General features: G+C 43.2%; 2 protein-coding genes across 2 annotated transcripts in view; one reads left to right on the top strand and one right to left on the bottom strand.

The window, feature by feature from the left end:
- The first annotated feature begins 991 nt into the window (after window positions 1-991).
- The window catches only part of P4HTM (prolyl 4-hydroxylase, transmembrane), a 29,743-nt gene continuing 8,299 nt past the window's right edge, over window positions 992-22,435 (top strand). The window contains exons 1-4 of the mRNA XM_060239391.1: window positions 992-1,416; window positions 4,604-4,685; window positions 17,184-17,374; window positions 18,201-18,297. Coding sequence (XP_060095374.1) covers window positions 1,108-1,416; window positions 4,604-4,685; window positions 17,184-17,374; window positions 18,201-18,297 — 679 coding nt within the window. The 5' untranslated portion in view covers window positions 992-1,107. The remainder of the gene's footprint in view (window positions 1,417-4,603; window positions 4,686-17,183; window positions 17,375-18,200; window positions 18,298-22,435) is intronic.
- LOC132571003 (secreted frizzled-related protein 5-like) lies at window positions 6,674-14,421 on the bottom strand. The gene is made up of 4 exons (XM_060237639.1): window positions 14,120-14,421; window positions 11,742-11,911; window positions 9,678-9,767; window positions 6,674-6,990 (listed from the first exon to the last, which is right to left on the bottom strand). Exons 1-4 carry the CDS (start codon window positions 14,413-14,415, stop codon window positions 6,674-6,676), a joined length of 873 nt encoding a protein of 290 aa, XP_060093622.1. The 5' UTR covers window positions 14,416-14,421.

Below are 22,435 nucleotides of genomic sequence, written 5' to 3'. Positions count from 1 at the left end.
TGAAGATATTGTCAATTTCACATAAGTGTTGTAAATTTGAACATATTGAGACTACATACACAATGGAGGCTTGGCTTTGATCTCAGCTCCATTATCAGTGATTCTCATTGGGTTGACTAGCTTCCAAATGATGGCTGGAGATCTCCCTGAATTAATAACTCTTCTCCAAATCAGTTGCCCTGGAGAAGATGGATGCTTTGGAGGGTAGCCTCTCTGGCATTATACCACAGTGAGGTGGAGATTCATGGGTGTAGAAGTTAATTGTAAGTCCACCCATCCAGGAATGAATTATTCAGTGGTTTGCTGGAAGACCTTTCCTGAGAATGAAGGACAAAAACATTGCATGCAGAAAGGTTAAATCTGAAGGTGTTTTCCTTTCATGGTTCAGTGACAACCAGAATTTCATACCTTCTGCGTAGGATAAATACTAGCCGTCTTGGATGGCAGTGGCTAGCTAGACCCACAGGGTACATGACCTTGGTTGGTTAGGGGACATGCCCTTCTCTTGAAGAAAAGGTGTTTAATAGTCGGGCAGTAGAGGGGTGTATTTTTGTTTGAAAGGAAGTTCTATTTTATTTTGCTTTAGCCTTCAAAGAAAGAAACCGCATGCCGGCAGAGGCAATTTTCAGAAGTAGCTCACTTTCTGTTGACAGGGCTTGCTGGCTGCGGCAGCCCAGTAAACTTACCAGCCGCTGCTATGCAAATACGGGCATCAAAAACAAAACAGCACGTGAGAATGTTTTGCCTTCACTAAAAATGGTGGTAGGTCCAGAACGAGCGAAGGCGCTGCCCTCTCTTAAAATGGTCTCCCTTAGCATTACTATGTCAGATAGGGAGGGGGCCATATACAGGTAACCGCGCGCCAGCAACCAAAATGGCCGCGTCTAAAACTCCTGAAGCCAAAATAGAGGCCAAGGAGGAAAACGCAGCCTGGCCTTCTCGCGGTGCGTGATGACGCAACGCCAGTCGGCGGCGCGCCAGGACGGATCGTCATGGCGCTAGTCGGCAGAGATTCCCGCCCGCTCTCCCTCCCACAGATTTCCGCGGGGAGGTTGCCTTGGTAACGGCCCGTCGCTCAGCGCCTGGGAAGGCTGGCTTGGGCCTAGGATGGCTGCCGCGGCTGGGGCAGCTGTGGCGGCGGCGACTGCAGGGCAAGACGAGGACCCGCCGCTGCCCGGGCCCCCCATAGGGCGGCGAGCGGTGTGCTCCCGACCCTACTTCGTCGTGCTGATGGTGTTCGCGCATCTCTACGTGCTCAACGTGTTGGGCTTGCTACTTTTCGTGCACATCAGCTCCGACGATGGAGATCCCGAGCAGGGCAAAGAGCCTCCTAGCCCCGTTCAGGACTCGCCCGCGTTACCCTTCTCGCCGGGCAGCTCCAGCTCTCATGCCCTGCCTCGCCTCGAAGGCATCAAGGCAAGCACAGCCCGAACTCACGGCGTTGGCTAGTCTGTAAAACGAGAGGAAGTGGAGGGAGGAGCGCTGGCTGACTTTAGTTGGCTCGCACGAATCAGGGGGACCCGTTTTAGACGCTCTTCTGTTGGGGATGGGATGTCGCACATGAAGAGAGCAGCAGTGCGTTTGCTGTGGGGTTTCTTCCCGCTTCCTGCTCTTTCAGGGTCTCTGTGCCTTTAACAGTTGTGTGGGAAACGAATTCGGCAAGTGAAGCTTTTCCTGGCGTGCAATTTGGAGATGGAGGGCGAGCTTACTTGCTGACTAATTGCTGCACGGCGGCTAAAGACTACACAGAAACAGTGTCGCGGGTGGGGAGAAAGTTGGCAGCTTTCTTACATTCCCCTCCGACGACTGTGCTCGAAATTTCAAGTAAGGATAGTTTTGCCCCTGCTTGAAACAGCTGCCAGGTGAAGAACAAACAAGCCTTTTTACATTTCAGGAGCAATGTTCCCTCTTAAGTTGCAGAGCCTTGTGAGCAGAAATTCTACTTTGTGAGCTACTGATATTAAAGTTGTGAGCTGCTGGATAAATTATTGTGCTCTGGGGTCATCCTGAGCGAAGAAAAAAATGTGTGAGCTGGAGGCTAAGAATCTGTGAGTTAGCTCACGTTAACTTGGCTTAGAGGGAACACTGCTCAGCAGCCAACATATTAATAACTGGAGGGTTTTTTTAGTGGAGGGCTGGCATAAAGTGTGAACAGCATTTTGATGTCACTCTGAACAGGATTGCCCAGTGAATGCCTTTACTGCTAACTTGGAAGTGACAGTGCAAAATACAGCCTTTGAGAGCTAACTGGTTCCATGCAGCATGCCCTTTTGTCACTGAACAGCCTATAGTACAGCCATGATACAGCATTAGGCAGTTTGCTACGGAATAAGCTTAGTTATTGGCCGCAGCCAGAATGGCCAGGAAGGAAATACTTCTGCATGGTGGCCTGATAAGAAAGCACAGTAAATAAAATAATTTACTTGCTTAATAAGTTGGTGCAGAAGGTTGGAAGTGTTGGGGGTTTCACAGAGTTCTTCTATGGGTGAATCTCAAAAGCTTGTTTGTTGCTCTGAGAAATGATATAATTTTGTCTGTTGAGCCAGGAAAGGTATACAGTGATCTGTATTGGGGGTGGGGTAGGGATGATGTTAATGGGACTCGGACAGCATGACCAGGGTTGGATTGCCTTGTGATTTGTACAATGAATGACACAGTCAGGATTTGACACTACGTGAATTATTGTTCTCACTGATGGATTTGACATTCCACCTAGGATTGTCATGACATGGAATGTCATAGCAATCATGGGCATAACTAAAGGTAGCAGAGTGTTCATTTTTTAGAAGTGTGCTTTCTTTTTTCTGTAAAAGCACACAAAGTATTGAGGGGGGGGGGATAAAACGGTTTTTGAGGGGTTTAGAGGAGCATGGCTGAGATGGATATGTAGGTTAGCCTAGTCCAGGGGTGGCCAAACTTGCTTAACGTAAGAGCCACATAGAATAAACGTCAGATGTTTGAAAGCTGCAAGGAAGGAAGGCAAATAGATGTGGGAGGAAGGAAAGAAAGAAAGCAACTTTAGATGAATTTGCCAAGCTGCCGGCCAACAGGATAGTGGGGGCTTTAGGAGTCACACAATATGTGTGAAAGAGCCACATGTGACTCCTGAGCCACAGTTTGGCTATCCCTGGCCTAGTCATTATCTCTTGGCCTCTGGTTGCCACAGTTAGGATTAGCACAGCATGCTAGGAAACTAGAATGGCTTTACTGCAGCCAACACAAATGTGACTACAGTGTAAACCCTCTGGGCTGGGACTTTTGTTATTTCTATGGTCTGTGCAGTGCCTAGCTTTTCAAGTAGGTCACAAACAATAATAATAGGAAATGGTGCAGTGAATCTGGCTGGATGAACAAATAGTCTACTGAGGGGCTAAAAAAAAAATCCCTAAAGTGCTGGAGTAAAAAGATTGGGCTTGTTGTATTGTCCACTTTTTTTAAAGGCTCCTTCACTACAGTTGTAGTGAATTTGAGTTAGATGGCGGGGAGTAGTGTTTAATGACTTGCTACCATGCATATTGCAATCAGTTCCAGAGGGTTAGTTGTGTTAGTCTTTTGCAGAAAAAAAGTAAACAAGAATATGATAGCACCTTAAAGACTAATAGAGCGGGTTCTGTTTGGTTGGAGAAAAAGTGAATCAAGTCTGCTTTAAATATTACTTACAGTTGAACAAATTCAAAGGAAGTTATGAAAATTATTTTTATTCAAATAATAACCTGTAAATACTTGAAGACAGCAGAGTATGCACTTCCCTTACAGTGTATAATTTTTTTTGGGGGGGGGGGTTACAGAAACTGTTGATCTGTGAGTTTTGGCACATCCAAATATCTGTTAATGATACTCCTCAAGTGCAGCTGTCCACTTTCAATACAATAAAATGTAGCTCTCTTCTATGGAGATCACTGGGGCACCTCCATTTCATTGTCACTTGCATTAACTCCATATCAGATAGGTTATTACATTTTCCTTTCCATCAGATGAGAGGAGGCATATAAATAAGACTTTTAGCTCTTGTTTTAATTTAATCTGCACAGCCTTTTAGGTGAATTTGTAGCCTTATTTTTGAAATTTGAATCATTATATGTGTTTTTGGTATTACTCCCCCACTCTGTTTGCAAATCAATAAAGCAAATCTTGCAGCTAATCAGCTGAAACACATTAATTAAATCTTTGAAACTGCCAAACTTGCTTAATGCCATATTGGCAATGGTATCCATTTATCTTTGTTTCCACAAATAACATCTGTTCATTGTTGTTTCTACAAGTCTTTAAAAACTAAACAATGAACCTTTTCAAATGGAAAGTTTTCTATGGGAAAATAAGGATTGGGAAACACTGTGCTTCATATCTCTGTGTATATGAGCATTTGGTTAAATAGCAGAAGGGCTGAAAGCATTATGGCTCTTGTGCAACAGCACGGAGAAGCAATATTTTCAGCCTGCCCAAGAGTGGGCCAGGAGTCAAAAACTTTCTGACCAGGCTGGAACCGTTGCTCCTACCCTGAACTTTACAGCAATTAGTGAATGTATGTGATGTGATTTAGAATACTGGAGCTGATATCTTTGTTTGGGGTCTAACTGTTAATTCCTTTTGCTTTCTTTTCAAGGTGGGTCATAAACAGAAGGTAGATCTGGTCCCTAACAAAGTCCATTACATGAAAACTCTTAGTCTGAAACCTCTTCTTTTTGGTAAGAAATATAAGCTGCTGGAAACATTTCTGTTATGTCCTGTCATGAACTCCTATCCTTTTACTAGGTGAGAGAATGAGACACACCAAATATCTTGAGATGTTGTTTCTTTTCTTATTGGACTGCTGGATTATGGCCATTCTGTCCAATTCATCACAGTCATTATGGATCACTTCTACTTATTGCATGTAAACCCAGAAGAATATGACTCCAGTTAGCACAGCACTAGTAACCAAGGAGCAGTATAAATATGTATTGTATAACTGTGATTGATGGAATTTGTGTAAGGTTTTAAAGAGGAAATAATTGAAGGCTACTTGGAATAGTTATTCTCAGTCCTTTGTGGCAGTGCGCATAAATGGATGTCACGTTGGTCTTAAATGCGGGAGAGCAGATTTAGCCATGGGGTGGGCAGGTAGCCTTTGGCACTCCTCATCATCAGTCAGTCCATTTATAAAACAAATAATTGTTGTGATGATGGATTAAACATCCAGATTATAATATTTAGTTGGTCCCTCAGTTTATGTAATAGTTTTTATATATCACAATTACTTTTGACCTTTTGCTCAGTGTCCTATATCCAACTTCCATAAAAACATACATACAAGGTTTATAAGGTTTATATTTGCAGCATTTATCAACACTGTGGTTGGGAGGGTGGGGAGAGTAATAAACCAAACTTCAAGTAATTCAAATCAGTTTTAGGTCTGTCTCTTCCCACTAGTTTTCTTCTCAGCCTCTTTGACCTCTCTAGTCCAGTCACCTAACCTCCAAAGCTTTTTCCCCCATGCCTTTCCTAGACGGAATAGCTTTCTTTCTCAGCACCCCTTTCTTAACTATTCCTTATCTTATCTCCCTGCCTCTTCTGGCATTTCTTCAGAGATCCTGCTTTGTCTGTCTGCATACTCTTTCAGCTTTCTTTTGGAGAGCCCGCATCTCTTACCTCCCTTTTTCCTGAATTTTCTTTTTCTTCGCCGACCACCTCCTTTCTTTCTGATCCCTATTTTTGCCAGTGATGCACAGTTCCTCCTGTTTCCAGTCTTACTCCGCTCCCCAACCAGACTGTTTAATCTCCTCTCAGAAGATATACAGTTGTCAATGTTGTGTTAGCAGTTTCACTTCTGGAGTTGGCATGTTCATAAACAACCAGATGTAATCTTAACAATACTAGTTTTTTTTTCCTGTTAAAATCTCTTTAATGCACAAGCATTGTCAAGGAACATACCACTGTCATTGATTTCTAAATACACAGTATTTATAACTTGCAAATCCCAAAAAGGGTTTCCCCTGGGGGATGGGGTGTAAAGTTGCAAATAACCTGAGAGATTATCATTCCTATTACTATATAGGCTTTTAAAATACATCTCTTAATTATTGGGCTTTCCTTGCAGTGGGATAAAGAAGTCAATACATTCAAATTTACAATCCTAGGGGCAGTAATTGAGAGTGTGTTCTTCCTTAATGGAGATTTTCCACAGCATCTTTTAAGTAGCATAGTTTTCAGGACTTTTACCTTCAGAAAGCAGTTTCCACATGCATCTGAACTCCCATCTCTGCTTTTGAATACCGGCACACTGCAGAGGATTCTATGGGATGTCCTAGGGTGGATAGTTGGGAGACCTGGTCAGGACTTTAAGGTCCACTATTGTCCTATGTGAATAGACTGTATGCCTTGCAGCTATACATAGGGGAACATAAGCATACATGAAGTTTAGTAGGAATGCTCATCTGTGATTACTTATGTTGTCTTTCAAGGACCTTCGATAAGCTTTTGAGGAATCCCACATTTCCTCAGAACACAATTTGAAAATCATGGTCAGTACAGTGGTGCATGGCTTACTGCTTGGCTATCCATTAATTTTAACTCTGTTGCAAGTAGATACAATACAGGCTGGTATGCATGAGGCCTTGGCACCTCCTATGTACAAGGAAGAAAGAAAGGAACTTTCTGTCATTGGGTTGGATTTCACACTGGGGCTGAAAGCAGTTCAGGTTCGGCACTTGTAGTGCCTCCACCTCCGCACGGCACTTTGTAGATTTCTGTTCTTCTTGTGCCATGCATAGGCCTTATTCACCATCACCACTTTGCCATTCTGCACCTCCCCAGTTATCACATAGACCCCGGTGTTTGTGCCTCTCATGATGTTGTGAACACAGGTGGCATCTAGATCCAGCCACTGCTTGAACTTGGAGTAAGTTTCAGTCTTGAGAAGGGGACCGTGCTTCAGAACTTCCAACTTTGAGTCAAGGTCGAAGTCAGCAATGGTAGAGGTCTTGTTCTTCCTGGAAATTTTAATTTTCACAGCTGGAACAAACAATATTAGAGAAATCTGAAAGTCAATGAAAGAGGCTTTTACACTGTTTATTTTGTTGTGGTAGAGTGGGGGTGTCAAACATGTGGCCCAGGGGCCAAATCAGGCCCCCAAGCAACTGGCTGTTGTCTGCTTCCTTTTCCCTCTATTGCTTCCTTCTGCATCACAGCTTGCTCAATTGCACAGGAGCTACAGCTTGCTCAATTGCACAGGAGCTTGCTCAATTGCACAGGAGCTACAGAGCAAAGCCTCTATTTTCTCCATTGGCTGAGGTTCCCCCTTGTGGGGGGGAGGGATAGCTTGCTTTGCCAGGCTCTCTCAATTGCACAACAGAGCTATTAAGCCAAGCCTCTCTTCTTTCGGCTGGCTCCCCACCCCCCTTTTCTCTGGGGAAGAAAGGAAGGAGCCAGAGCTTCCCTTGCCCAGTTCCCTGGATCGCACAGGAGATACAAAGCACCTTTAAGACCAATGAGTGCTAATGCTTTAAGCACATTTGATTTTTTAAGAAATTAATTGTGTTTGTGTCTTTAATAAAATTTATCTCTGCTACCTGGCATTACATTTTATGACCTCATGGCCCAGGCCAACAAGGTCACATTTATGTCGGATCCAGCCCTTATAAGAACTGTGTTCAACACCCCTGCATGTAGAGGGCATACAATCCACTATCCACTCGCCTACCGTTTCATTCAACATCCATTGCAATTTGTCAGGCAGTTCCCTAGTACAGCAAATCTTTCTCTTTAAAAAAAAGTTTTATTTTAGGGAGAATAATTATATGTTGATATTAGCAACACATATGTTCAGATATCTTCATGAAATTCTTAGCATCGCAAAGCCTTCTGCCTGTGGCTCCAACTGCCAGGCAATTTGTGTCACAATTACAGTAGCATCCTGCTTTTATTGTATATAAAGGAATCCTAATTATAAATTGCAAGAATTACTTTGTGCCAGATTTTCCCCCTTTCAGCACTGTGCAGTGACATAATGAGGATTCAGATTAATAATCCACTCTCCTTTTCCCCCAGATATTACTTGTTGGAGGACTCTGATAAGTGTTAGTTAAATGTAAACAGTGGAAATCTCCTTGTGTCTTGATGGCCTAGCCTTTCAGAATCCATCTGTTAATTAACAGATTTCCCTGCTAGAATTCTAATCTTGTGTAGGAAATTAGAAGTTCAAACACTGTTTACCCACAACCTACATTAACAAATTTATAGAAAATGAATTAATCTTTAGTGGCACCTTGACCTCAGGAGAAAATTCAGCACTGACTGAGGAACCCACATACATTGTGAGATCATTCCTCCGCTTTCCCCATCTTGTCTGAGCTTCCTTTAAAGTACAGCGATGGAAAAAACCCGGAAGAAGGGGAGGGATATATACATCATTGTTCCTAGGACTGTCTCTTTACTTCAAGATTAGAATGTGGATTCATAGCAGACCTGTTTATGATCTGAATCTTGAAAATTGTACAGTTCCTGTAACGACTGCAAATAGTATTAATGTTCACATTTTCTTATTGTTATTTCTGTATTTTATACCCTAATAAAATATGTCTAATTTTGTGTTTTTTTTCTTTTGTTTAAAGAAGACTTTTCTTGGAAAGATGATTTGATTTTTAAAAACAAGTTTCCATGTTAGTGTTTTTTCCCCCCATTGAAATACTCCCGGATGTGCTAATCAGATATGTTTTAACTCCAGGAGAGTACTGCATTCTTGTTTGTATAGAAACCTTTTGGTACAGTCCTTTCTGTAGTTAAGTGTATACATAAGCTTTTATTGGCTAATGTTGAATTTTGGTGGGTGGTGCTTTTGCAACATCATAGCCAGATAAGAGTGATAAAACTCCCCCAAGGTCTCATTTGGAATACTGTGTACAATTCTGGTCACTGCGCCTCAAAAAGGATATTATAGCATTGAGAAAAGTCCAGAAAAGAGCAACTAGAATGATTAAAGGTTTGGAACACTTTCCCTATGAAGAAAGGTTAAAACGCTTGGGGCTCTTTAGCTTGGAAGAAACATCAACTGCGGGGTGACATGATAGAGGTTTACAAGATTATGCATGGGATGGAGAAAGTAGAGAAAGAAGTACTTTTCTCCCAATACAAGAACTCGTGGGCATTCAATGAAATTGCTGAGCAGTCGGGTTAGAATGGATAAAAGGAAGTACTTTTTCACCCAAAGGGTGATTAACATGTGGAATTCACTGCCACAGGAGGTGGTGGTGGCTACAAGCATAGCCAGCTTCAAGAGGGGATTGGATAAATATATGGAACAGATGTCCATCAGCAGCTATTAGCCACAGCATTTTATTGGAATTGTCTGGGGCAGTGATGCTCTGTATTCTTGGTACTTGGGGAGGGGGGCAAAGTGGAAGGGCTTCTAGCCTCACTTGTGAACCTCCTGATGGCACTTGGGGGGGGTTTTGGCCACTGTGTGACACAGAGTTTTGGACTGGATGGGGCATTGGCCTGATCCAACATGGCTTCTCTTATGTTCTTACATTCTTAAGAAAAGCACTGTAATTTGTGACACTTTTTCCACAGATTTAAGAAAGGAGCATGTGGGAATGACAGTGGCCTCTTGAGTATGTTGGTATACACACACGCACACTTGCAAGTCTACTCATCAGAAATTCTTTGCGTGATTAAAGGGCAGGAAGCAGTAGCTTACTTACCAAAGTCACTGTTGCAAAAGTGTTCCAGGATCTCCTTGGCAGAGGTTGGTTCTTCTAGTTCACAGTCCCTGCAGCTAGCTTGGGGTACTACTGGAACACAGAAAGTTACAGTATTTCTCTGGCACTAATGTAACCCAAGGAATTTTGGAGGGTGCTAGCATGTAAACAGAGCCACTGTTGCTTCCTTTGAAGCACAGGAGGAAGAAAGTTACTTTTGTCTGTTCCCTAGAGAGTGTTTGTTCAGAATGTTGATCCCACAGTGAAATAATATGGTCGCCGATGCAGGAATTCGGGGGCTAGCCTTACAATGGCTCTCCTCCTTCCTTGAAAATCGGGGACAAAGGGTGGCAATTGGGGGGAAGCTGTCTCAGAGACACCCGCTTCATTGTGGGGTGCCTCGGGGCAGTTCTCTCCCCGACATTGTTTAACATCTTTATGCGCCCCCTTGCCCAGCTTGCCCGGAGGTATGGGCTTGGTTGTCATCAGTACGCTGATGATACCCAGCTCTATCTATTGATGGAAGGCCGGACTGGTGATGTCCCTACAAATTTGGACCGGGCGTTACAGGCCGTGGCTGACTGGCTCAGGCTGAGCGGGCTGAAGTTGAATCCAACGAAGACTGAGGTCCTTTGCGTGGGTCGGGACGGACCGGGGGGGGAGATTACTCTGCCAGCTTTTGACGGTGCGCCACTGACACCAGTGCGCAGGGTCAAGAGCCTGGGGGTGCTACTGGAATCCTCGTTATCAATGGAGGCCCAGATAGCTACCACCGCAAGATCCGCCTTCTTCTATCTCAAGAGGGCGAGGCAGTTGGCTCCCTTCCTGGAACGCGACGACCTAGCAACTGTGATCCACGCAACGGTCACCTCAAGACTAGACTACTGCAATGCCCTCTACATGGGGCTGCCCTTGTGCCGAACGCGAAGACTTCAGGTAGTGCAGAACGCAGCGGCCAGGCTGTTGATGGGACTACCTAGGTGGGAACATGTGCGGCCGGTGCTGCGGGATCTGCATTGGCTACCGGTCGTCTACCGCGTTCGGTATAAGGTGCTGGTTATTACCTTTAAAGCCCTATATGGCCGAGGACCTGCCTACCTCAGGGACCGCCTCTCCCCATATATCCCCAGGAGAGCGTTAAGATCTAGCTCCCAAAACCTCCTACAAATCCCTGGGCCAAGAGAGGCTAGAATGAAGATAACTCGGGAGCAAGCCTTCTCATTAGTGGCCCCGCGCTGGTGGAATCAACTCCCAGAGGGGGTGCGAGCCCTGCGGGACCTGAACCAGTTCCGCAGGGCTTGCAAAACCTCTCTTTTCCAACTCGCATTTGAATTAGGACCAGACTAACTTGATAAAATCATTCTAACTCTAGCCATCTTATGTTGTAACTGAAGCTGATAATATGTAATTGTGACACCAGAAATTATAGCACCTATTTTTATGTATTTTAATCTATATATGTAATTGTATTGTATTCATAATGTCTATCTGCTTTTAATTGAATCATGACGTAGTCATGTCTGTGAGCCGCCCTGAGCCCGCCTTTTGGTGGGGGAGGGCGGGATATAAAAATAAAATTTATTTATTTATTTATTATTATTATTTAAGACCTGTACCTTTCTGCCTCAGAAATCCACTTCCAGCACCAAACAGCTAGAGCCAATGAGTGTTTCTACAGAACCAAAAGGTTATGTGGTGTTGATGTAGTTCAGAACTGAACAACTTTTGCCACCACCCCCCATCACAACTGCTACTTTAGAAGAAACAGTTTTATTTTGATCTTGGGCTTTGATATCTTATCATGTGACAAACATGATAGATCCCCACCCCATCCCTTGCTTCCTACAGTCTCATTCTAGCCAAACCCTGCAGCAGCATTATATGAGGAAATTGTTGGTAAACTGTTTGGTTCTTGTAAATTAATGTGCATTGAGAAAAGCCCAAGCAGAACATACAGAACGCAGGGGTCTCACACCCCTGCAGTTTTGTTGCTTTGTGAATTGCTATCAAGTTGCATGTTGTGACTTTTTGTTGCACAACTGTGTATAAAGAAGTGCAGTGCCTTACTTCTCTTGCTTGAAGCACTTTCATCAGTGATTGAAGAGATGCACAGCTCATGATCGTCAGGAAATTCGTTGCAGGTCAGGATTTCAGGCCAAGGGTACCCATAGCAAGCCATGACTGGGGCACAGCTGCTCCTAACAGCTTCACAAAGGCTACGACAAGGATAGATGAGCCTGGAGAGAGAGGCAGAGCATTGCATCAGTTTCAGAACTCTTTCTCATAAGAAGGAATGGCTCTTATCAGTTCTAGAGCAGCCCCATTCCATTACTGTAATTGAGTTAATGGTTTAATAGTAAATGATGTTTGACTTTTGCTGGGAGAGGGGAAGTGGTGTGAATTGTTTGACCCATAGAAACTTGTGGAATCATTATGTTTCATTCTGATACTAACAATGAGCTAATTATTTGTAAAGATTGTGTGTAGGTAGCTGCAGCTCCCCCTCCCATCTCTTTGCATCTCTATAGCATCCCTGTTAGTGGAAGCTGAGCCCTCCAGCATCAGACATTGCATACTTTGCTCCCCAACCACATTTTCCTGGGATTGCCATTGCTATTCCCCCAGCTTCCTCCCCCCACACCCCATCCCGTCAGCCACATCCCAAGCTGTAGCACAGTGATTTTGTATCTCAGAACTCAGCTGGAAGCAAGCCTCACCTTGGATTCTGTCTCTTAAGTCATGCTAGAGTGTGTTGGTACACAGAAATTGGCATTTATGAATACAGATATCTCAATGGGGGGGGGGGGGGAATGCAAGTCAAATTTGAACTCAGAGCAGCCAAGGATGTAAATTCAAAGCAATACCATGTCCAATATTACATTCAGTTAACAGTTAATTTTACCAATCATATGTTGGGTGGATGTGGATGTGTGATGTGTTTTTTTCCTGATACGTCCCAAACTTATTTAAGTATGGAAGACCTGTGCATTTGAGAGTCTGAATCTGCAACAAGGGAGTAGAATAAAAATGTGTTGTTTACATGCCCCACTTTGAAGTAAAATTCTTGTGTTGACTTTGGGCTGAAAGATGTTAACCAAACAGAAGCAGAGTGTCATATGGTACCTAAACAGAAACTGTGCTGAGATTTTAGTATACAGCCCCCTGATATCAGCTATTCTCATGGATTTCACTGTGTGTACCTAATGTACTACTGAATGCAAACTTTAAGCTACAACAGATGCTATTGGACTTGCAAATTAAGGACCAAACATGTTGTAGGCTGGAGAATGGAACAAAACCCCACAGAAGACAGGGCTCCTGCTTTCCTCCGCTATCTGACATTGTTAGGATGCTTTGGCATTCCATTGAACTATCTTTAGCCTGAACTGACATACATTATCTTTCTTTCAAAGATAAAGTGAACTGTTCCAGCTCTGTTGTAGCTTATTACTCTCAAGTAGAATGGTGTAGGGTTTTCTTTTCTGTTACTGGCTGAACAAATCCTCCTTTCTGGGTTTAGATTTCTGACTCTCATTTTTCCTAATATATTCCTGTCTTATGAAGTAGTTTGTTGGTATAACACTATCCCAGTGACGGGTAATTAGTGTAGACTGATCACATCAAGTGTTTTTAAGGTTAGATGACCCACCAACATAAGACAAGAAAACTGGTTTTGAGTGCAGATAAACCACTAAGATAAGGAGAGAGAACTGTGAAAGATTATCTTTCAAATTTCCAAGTTTTGTCTTAACTAGTGACTGAAGTGCTGGTATACAGGGCAGAAAATTTATGAAAGCGGGCATGGAGTTGTTAGTTTGAAATAAGGAGGTGTCCATAGTGAGCTTTGTAATGGCAAACAGCACAATTTTGCTGACATATATGCAGAATGGGGCAGTCTAGGAAACCAAAAGGGACTCTGTCAGGACATTTTAACACTTGAGACAGAAGCATGAGTATGACCCTCTCTTATACTTTATCATGGAGATAAAGCAGAGATACATTAGCACTATAGTACTCAGCAATGGCGGACTAGGTCTAAAAATATTGGTTGCCAGGAGACATAGGGGGCCCACCCACAACTATAAGGCTATCATTTAATTTTTGTAAGAAATAAATAAAAATTTCAAAAATACATAGGTGGAAAAAAGGTACAGCCCCACCTGGAGACTGGCAACCTAAATACCACATAAATTTTAGTTGCATTACAGTAATAATATTGGAATGTCTGTTATATTTTCAAACTACTAAAAGGTCATTAACATTTTTAACATATTGTCTGAAGTTTAAGAAAGGTCACTTTATCAGGGGCCGACTTGCCATTGGGCAAGCTGACACCATGGCCAGTCTGCCACGGGTACTCAGGACATGCAAGGCAATTTGTGATAGGAGGAAGAGGCAGAGACTGAGAGTAAATAAAGACCTCATTTTTTAGTAAGTGCCCTTACCTGTCCAGGCAGATTGGAGCAAAGAGGGAACAGAGGAAGATCCGGGCATCGGGGTGGCACTCCCTGGCCAGCAAGGGCAACCAGCTGGCAGACTGTTGGATAGCCTCAGCCATGGTATCATGGTCCAGTAGGTTGGGGAGTCTCATCTCGGTGTAGCCAATGTCATAGCACAAAGCCATGCTTCTTGGAACCAGGATGCACCTGGAAGAGCTTCTCCTGTAGCTCCCCAAAACTCCTGGGGAATTCCAGATTAGGAAATACCCCAAAAGAATCAGCAGCTTTGGTGTGCCCATCATGATGGGATGTTGGTGATTTGTGTGGTGTTGGTGATTTGCTCCTCTCATTGTCTCTCTGAATATGCCCCTCCCCAGTAAAATGTGACCAATTAAATCCTCCTACCCCAAAGACTATCTAGACTGATGATCTCTTGGTGGGGTGAGCATTTATTATAGCAGAGGGGGCCACCTCTGTATCACAGTGTTACTGTTTTGCTTTGCCAGTGGCCCCCATTGTTTTGGATTTTGACAGGTTTTGGCTTAAACTAGCAGGTGGCAAAATGAGGGCAATCAAATCAGCTTGAATGGTTCTCCTCCCCCCAAGCACACACACACTCCAATATCTTGGAGTTTGGGGCTTTGACTGAATCACTGTTTGAGACCATTGCTCAGGCCTACCCCCTTTACCCAGGATTAGTTCATTATTTGAGAAAACACCAGTGCTCTGCCACGCAACACAAAAGTTAATTAAGAGCCATTTGTTTAGCTCTGTTGGCTCCTGGGTTGTCAAACAGGCAAGGGGGTGTGGCAGCCCCATGTTCTGATTGTTAGCTCTTTGGGAAGGATTTTCTCTAGTTTGGTAGGCTCCTTTGCATATGGCCCTGGAGGTCATTGTTTACACAAAGGATGTAATTGGCAAACTTTAAAAAAAAATCTTGCTACAATGCCACAGGAAATTAATTGTTGACAGTGGTGTATGCATCTTTCTTCATCACGAAATGGGCTGCTGCCTGATATGAGTGAAGAGTTCTATTCTCATGCAATTGGTGAAAACTTCTGTCATCATCTCCATGTGGTTTAATGTAGGTCTCGTAAAGCCCTAGGGGGCATTGCTTATTGGGCTGACTCATTGTTGGTTTGTTTTGTGCCATTGATTAATCACTGGGGTATCTCTGGAGAAATGCCTCATAAGAGGATTTTCTGCTCCTCATCATAGAATGTATTCTCTGTTAGGGGTTTACGTGGTCACTCTTTCTTTCTTTCTTTCTTTCTTTCTTTCTTTCTTTCTTTCTTTCTTTCTTTCTTTCTTTCTTTCTTTCTTTCTTTCTTTCTTTCTTTCTTTCTTTCTTTCTTTCTTTCTTTCTTTCTTTCTTTCTTTCTTTCTTTCCACAACCTCTTTCTGAGTTTCCAAGTTCAGTGACAGTTGGGAACTGAATTAGTAAAGTTCTCACCTGTCACTGAGCTTGGAAACTCAAAAAGAGTTGTGATTATTGTTGTTGTTAATATATATTTTATTATTATTGCATGCATAAGACCTTGCCTTTTGTACATGTCATTCTTTAGATGTGGTCATTGTCAGGTAGCACATATAGTGCTGAGTTAAGATCACAGTTCAGATTCTGTGACAATAGCTCCTACATAATGTGCTTAAATGGTAATAGTATTTCTTAGAGGCTATCTGCAAAAATGAAAAAGATGCATGTAAAATGTTTGGACACTAAAACGTGTTTGAAAATTAATTAATGTTTGGAATTTTTGTTGCCTAAAAGTTTAACGACAAAAAGCCTGAATAAGGTCCTGACCTGGATAAGCCTAGGCAAGGCCAGTCTCATCAGATCTTGGAAGCTCAGCAGGGCCAACCTGGCAAGTATTTGGAAGGGAGACCTCCAGAGAATACCAGGAGCCAGGAGGCAAAGCAGGCTAACAAGCCACTTCTCTGAATGCCCTTCATGCCCCAGTAGGGGTCACCACAGGTTGCCATAACTTCCAGGCACAGGCGCGCGCACACACACACACAATTGTTTAAATAGCCGGAACAAGTATTGATCAAGGAATCATAGTAATCTAGCTGCTCAGTAATGCCTCTTCCTTTTTGAGACCAGTTAATTAAAAGTGAAAGTTAATTTTTTGGAATGAAATTAGCATTTATTGGGTCATTCTGCATGTGCATAAAAAGCCTAAACTTGCTTCGTGTGAGACCAGGAAAGACCTAGAATTCCCCAATTGAAGAAGTCTTTAAAGTTGTCTTTAAAGTTAGGGAGGAAAAGAAGAGAGATGGTTGGTTACCAGAAGGGTGTTAACAGGTGCTTCTGTCAAGTCTTCTTTCAAGTGCTGAAAGATTCTTATTTCTGGGAGGAGGTAGAAGCTGAAAAGGTGAAGTCCACCTGGAGGTCTAGTAAGCTGGAACCTAGGCCATACACATCCCCTTTGATAGAATGAAGGTACCTTTGGGGGTCATTTTGTCACCACACCTTCCTGCCTATTCTGTTCTTGATGGGAGTTTGTTGCTTTTCTTGCTCATGATCAAGGTTTGCAAAGATCCAGGTGGGCAGCCGTGTTGGTTTGAAGCAATAGAACAAAGTAGGAGTCAATATCACTTTTAAGACAAACAAAGTTTTATTCAAAATGTAAACTTTCATATGCATGCATACTTCTTCAGACGGGGGGATGGGGTACAGTGAACGGAAGTACATATAGCTGGTGGGTTAAGAGTGTAAACTGATACAAAGTTAGGATCATATGGCAAAATAGTGTAATAAACTGGAAGTCCATTTTGTCTGGATAGCATTTGAGTGAGAAACCAATAAAAGGTAATAAAAGCTGTCTGTTAATTGCTCTTGCTACAAGTCTAGGTAAAACAAAAGGACATGTATTTCCTAGTGTCTTTGTATTGCTAATTGTGCTTGGCTTGCTATGGCGGAGAGACATCACATGGCAATGGATGGGATGACTTTAAAGGGAAAGGTCTTGCTGTTTTCATCCCATATAGATATGTTGTGAATCTTATTTGGTGTTCTGTTTTGGTGGTCGACATTGATAAAAATTTGCACTCCCCCCCCCCCCGGCAGAAATTCCAGACTTTCTGACTGAGGACGAATGTAAACTAATTATCCATCTGGCTCAGCTGAAAGGGCTACAGAAAAGCCAGATCCTGCCCACAGATGATTATGAGGAAGCAATGGAAATGATAGATATCAGTCAGATGGATATCTTCAATCTACTGGACCATAACCAAGATGGACAGCTGCAGCTCAAGGAGGTATGCAGGAGACAACATTTTGAAACTCTCTGTGATATACTGTGCAAACACTGAGCTCCTTTGCCCACAGACATGTACATCATGAGCATTCAAGGACAATCTGTACACGTCTAGATTGGCACTGCTAGAAAGGCAACTTTCATATAGGCCAGAAGCCTGGAAAGAAATGTTGATATTGTTGGGCCCTTAGTCAAAAGTGTAATCAGTTGTTGTCTTTAATGGTTCTCTCAAGTTGAAAGACTGATAGGCTGTGTCCAGATAACTTCCACATCTCTGGCTCTTAACAGGGTTGGGAGTACTTGCAGTAAAACTGGTTCTGTTTCACTAGAGTTTCTTTACTCATAGAGAGCTGAGCATTACATTTGACCTTGCATGCAACAGTACAAATAGATTTTACTTCTAGATTGAACAGGTCTGGAAAATTTCATGTGTGCTGTTGAATCCAGCTGTTTAATACACATTACATTGTTGTGTCTTATCACTTGATGACTCTCCTCTGAACTCAAAGTACCTTTTTTGTGTCAGAGGGGATATGAAAGTTCTAACTGTGGTGTCCTATGCTATGGTTGTGCTCACATGTACAATTCATTTCTAGTTCATGTGGTCATTAACGCTTGAACTTGCCCTCAGTAACCTCCCCAAAAACTGTAGCCATTTTTCTGAAAGACATTGCTGCCTAGCAATGACAGAATAAGTTTGGGAGATCTGAATGTAGGCTGCTCAGCCACATGATCCTTGGCAAATCACATGCCTTTGTTGCGCTCCAGTTTCTAGGGATGTATGGCCAACTTAATATGCTCAGAAACTGACATATTTGTAATTTCAGGTGCTGACACACACCCGTCTAGGAAACGGCAGGTGGATGACCCCAGAGAGCATCCGGGAGATGTATGCTGCTGTGAAAGCGGATCCAGATGGCAATGGTGAGATGGAGTTAGTGCCAGCTTCTGCATCATTCATTGTTCACTCCCCCATCCCATGAGCTTGGCCTATTATGATCCAGTTAAGAAAGAAGCTCCCAAATGAGCACAGCACAAGAACGTCCATAAAATAGTAAAGAAACAAATTTATTTGAAGGTTTAAAAAAAATGAATATAAATTTGCTCAAAAAGTCTAGGGCATTTTGGGTACAAGCTTTAAATAAGCAGGAGAATCAAAAACTGGGCTTTGTTTCACCAGCCCTGTTGGCAGAATGAGAAACTGAGCCAGAGGAACCAGAAGAGGTATTCCCAAGTCTCCTGCTTGATGTATTTTAGTGTTGTCCTTTATGAATTGTAATGCTCAGGCTGGGTTATTCTGTGTTCAAGGCCACTAGTCTCAAATTCAGTCCGTGCAGGTGCAGAAACATCTTGCCTTTCCCAGACAACAATGAATATTGCAAGTATCAGGGAAAGCATTACAAGAGAATCGTGGAAACTTAGGGCTGAGAGACCTACCATTATCACACAGAAGTTCAGTAGTGAGGAAACACATAGATAAGCTATTCAGGAGATGTAACAAATTTTGAATACTACAAAATGAAAATTACTCTATGGATTATTAATATTCCAGAATAAGGAGGTTTCTTGGCCTGATAATAAAAGCTAAGGTACAAGGCTAATTAAACTGATAGGGACTAAGTAAGAAAAACTTTCCTTTTGCATTCCTTTCTGAAATCTGCAGACAAAGGTGAAGAGAATTCTGTAACATTGGGGCTACAGTTTAAAGGGCTCTGATACAACTCCACTATCCCTAAATGACTGGATTTCACAAATGGAAGGAGCTTCCAGGAGGGCTTTATGAACAGGTTGTAAAAGGTGTTACCACAACCCCACAAACACATGTGAAGAAACATTCAGATCAACACGGAATTAATTTGTGTGTTTGTGTGGAGCACAGAAAACTGGCATCTTTTACCTGAAGAGATGGGTGTGAGTAGCGAGCTCTCAGTACTAAAAGGATGACAGAGACCCAATTTAAAAGGAATACAGAGTTTCTTGAGGGATTTGGTGCAACAGCTGGAGCTGTCTTATCCTAAGCAAATACTAGTCGTACTAAATCAAAACAGGCAAATTCTTTATCCTAACTAATATAGCGACAACAATCAAACATTCAGCAGAGCTACCAGATTGGAGCAGAAATTACTCTTTGAGCAAAAGGTGTGCATGTGGTTTGGAAAATAAGAAGGAGGGGATAGATCAAGAGAGACAGCAAAGATTATCTGCCCTGTTCTGGAAGACATCAGATGGAAGAAAGAGTGTGTGTGTGTTGGGAGTCTATTGCAGTTCCATTGGTATCCAAAATCAGATTCCAATTATTGTCTCTAAAGCCAGGCCAGTTACACAGTGTCAGGTTTGGCTAAGTGTCAGCAAACAAACTTCTCTGATGGATCATAGATAAAGATTTATATAAGCTGGAAGCAAAACTAGTTCATATGATAACTAGTGATTGAAGTGCTGGTATACAAGGCAGAACTGAGGAATAATCAGTACATCTGGATAGATAATAGTGCAAGCAAAATAATGTACACATTCTAGCACCACAGTCCCCTGCCCAAAGTTCATTCAAACATGTTCCCACCAGAAGAGAGCTTCAGGGACATTTTCTCAAAACAACCAAGGTCACGCCAGCCAGAGATGATACTCGGCTAGGGGGACATGGCAACTGCTGTGGTTACTTGATAAGCAAGGCACTGCAAGGCTTCTAGTTACATTCTAGGCAAAGCAAACAAATCATTCACAATTTCTCCCCTCCCCCCCCCCCCCCGCCTCCATTCTCCCAGTCAATACAGGGTTCGGAAGATGCTTAATAACATATGAAATGCACAGTAGAAAACTCATGCCAGGATTCCTGACACACTGTTTTTTGATCCATAGCATAAAATGGATTATTTTCAAGAAACAGAAGATTATGACAAGGATAAAGGAATACCTGAGAGTTGGGCAGTTGGGAGGAAGCTATAGATCTGGCTGAATGACACCAGGGAAGGGCAGCAGGAAGGGAAGTTCTTTGTTGAATTATAATTCAGGATTACAAAACTGGAGGCACAAAGCTGAGTCATATCTTTGGTGGGAATTTGGGGGACAATGGGGAGATTTGAACTGGGGATTCTAGACTGCCACAGGGCACTTGGCACTGAATTATATTAATGGTCAGTGATTGCAGATCATGTAAAAGACAATGCCGGAAGAGACATCTTTGTCTTCTAACTTGATGGGGTTTAATTGCTGTTGTACTGTTTGCCCTCCCTGATTTTTCCCAGAAAGGCTTTCTTGGAGGCATTTGCCCTGGCTGTCCCAAGAGCCTCTGCTGTGTTCACCACTGCAAGGCTCTCTGTGAGACCCAAAACATGGCAGTTGCTCCCCCATGTTCTTTGTGTGCCTGGTAGGACTTGCTCACAGTATGACATAGGCAGTATGTACAGTCAGGCTGGGAGGGGTGTGTGTGCAGATGAAAGGGTGGGGGGCTGGCAACATAGGCAGGAAAGCTCCCATGAGGTGAGGTGCATTCCTTGAGATATAATAGGCACAGTATGCTCAGTATCATCTTATCAGTCTTACTCTGCTCTGGTAAGACCACACCTGGAGTATTGTGTTCAGTTTTGGGCACCATATTTTAAGAAGGATATAGACAAGCTGGAATGGGTCCAGAGGAGGGCGATGAAGATGGTGAGGGATCTGGAGACCAAGTCCTATGAAGAAAGGTTGAAGGAGCTGAGCATGTTTAGCCTGGAGAGAAGGTGGCTGAGAGGTGATATGATCACCATCTTCAAGCACTTTCATATAGAGGATGGTGTGGAATTGTTTTCTGTTGCCCCAGAAGGTAGGACCAGAACCAGTGGGTTGAAACTAAATTATAAGAGTTTCCAGTTCACCATTAGGAAGAATTTCCTGACAGTGAAGTTCCTCAGTGGAACAGGCTTCCTTGGGAGGTGGGAGTCTCTCCTTCCTTGGAGGTTTTTAAACAAAGGCTAGATGGCCATCTGACAGCAATGCTGATTCTGTGAACTTAGGGAGAGGTGTTTGTGAATTTCCTGCGTTGTGCAGGGGGTTGGACTAGATGACCCTGGGGGATCCCTTCCAGCTCTGTGATTCTATATAACACATTTGTGCAAAATCTTTTAAAACGTGTCTTCTGCTTCCATACCAAACAAGTGTTTGAGATGTAGCAATGCTTGACTCTCTTGAGCAGCTCTCTATTTAGTGCCTGAACTGTGTGACATGCTATTTCAGAGAGAGACTTTTCCCAGTCTCTAATTTTTGCTGTGTTGCTGCCTGCTGCCTATATGAGGGTAGTTAGATACTGCCTCTGTCAGCTTCCTCTCTACCCTTCAGCTCGATGCTGGAGCCTGGAGACAGAGTGGGTTCCAAGAGCCTTGAAGCATCCTGTTGACCTCCCAGATCTCCTGCTGGCCCGGATGTCCACCATGATCTCTCCTGCTCTAATTAGAATGTCATCAGTTGAACAGCTCTCCGGTTCCTAATCAGATTAATTAAAGGGCCAACTGCGCACACTCCCTGCCAGCTTGCCTGATGATCTGCACAGCACTAGAGGGCTTGCTTTGGAACGGGAAGCAGCGCCTCAGTGAATGAGAGCTGAACTCCAAAATCCGGTGCGTGAGCCCCTTACCCTGGCGTCCTTTTAGAGTGTGACGTCTGCGAGAGAGGCTTGGGAGAATGCACTGTTTGTGGCTTTTCCTGTCCTGAAAACATCAGTGAACGAAAGGACTTCAATTAAGGTCTGGGTGCCCTTGGTGTCTGGGGTGGCTGTGCTTCTCGGGTGCTGCTCCTTCCGTTGTTAGCCATGTGGCAGCATGAAAACTGAAGGTCTTAACCTGGATGTGGCAATAAATAATGGGAGGCTGAAGCTGATAAAGGAATCAGTGGGATAGGCGAGAGGTGCAGGCACTGGAAATAAATGACAATGGCGGCTGTCCTCTGTTGACCTGTTGCATTACTTCATTTTACATTATGAACTTGAGGGCCAGGGCTGCTGTACTTCTGCCATTCCCTTATATGTTGGCTGTATAAACTGTGAACAGGTGCCTGATGGCAGTTTTGGAACTGGTGAGGGCTAACAAAC

This window comes from Heteronotia binoei, chromosome 5, assembly GCF_032191835.1.
Source record: "Heteronotia binoei isolate CCM8104 ecotype False Entrance Well chromosome 5, APGP_CSIRO_Hbin_v1, whole genome shotgun sequence".
Lineage (NCBI taxonomy): Eukaryota > Metazoa > Chordata > Lepidosauria > Squamata > Gekkonidae > Heteronotia > Heteronotia binoei.
This window is presented reverse-complemented; position numbering and strand designations above follow the sequence as displayed.

What these genes read in the sequence shown, in the direction of transcription:
- LOC132571003 (XM_060237639.1), bottom strand. Translation starts at nt 14,415, where the DNA reads ATGATGGGCACACCAAAGCTGCTGATTCTTTTGGGGTATTTCCTAATC. An exon ending in GCTCCAATCTGCCTGGACAG is followed by an intron (nt 11,912 to 14,119) that starts GTAAGGGCACTT and finishes CTCTCTCTCCAG; the next exon opens with GCTCATCTATCCTTGTCGTA. An exon ending in AAGTGCTTCAAGCAAGAGAA is followed by an intron (nt 9,768 to 11,741) that starts GTAAGGCACTGC and finishes TCTGTGTTCCAG; the next exon opens with TAGTACCCCAAGCTAGCTGC.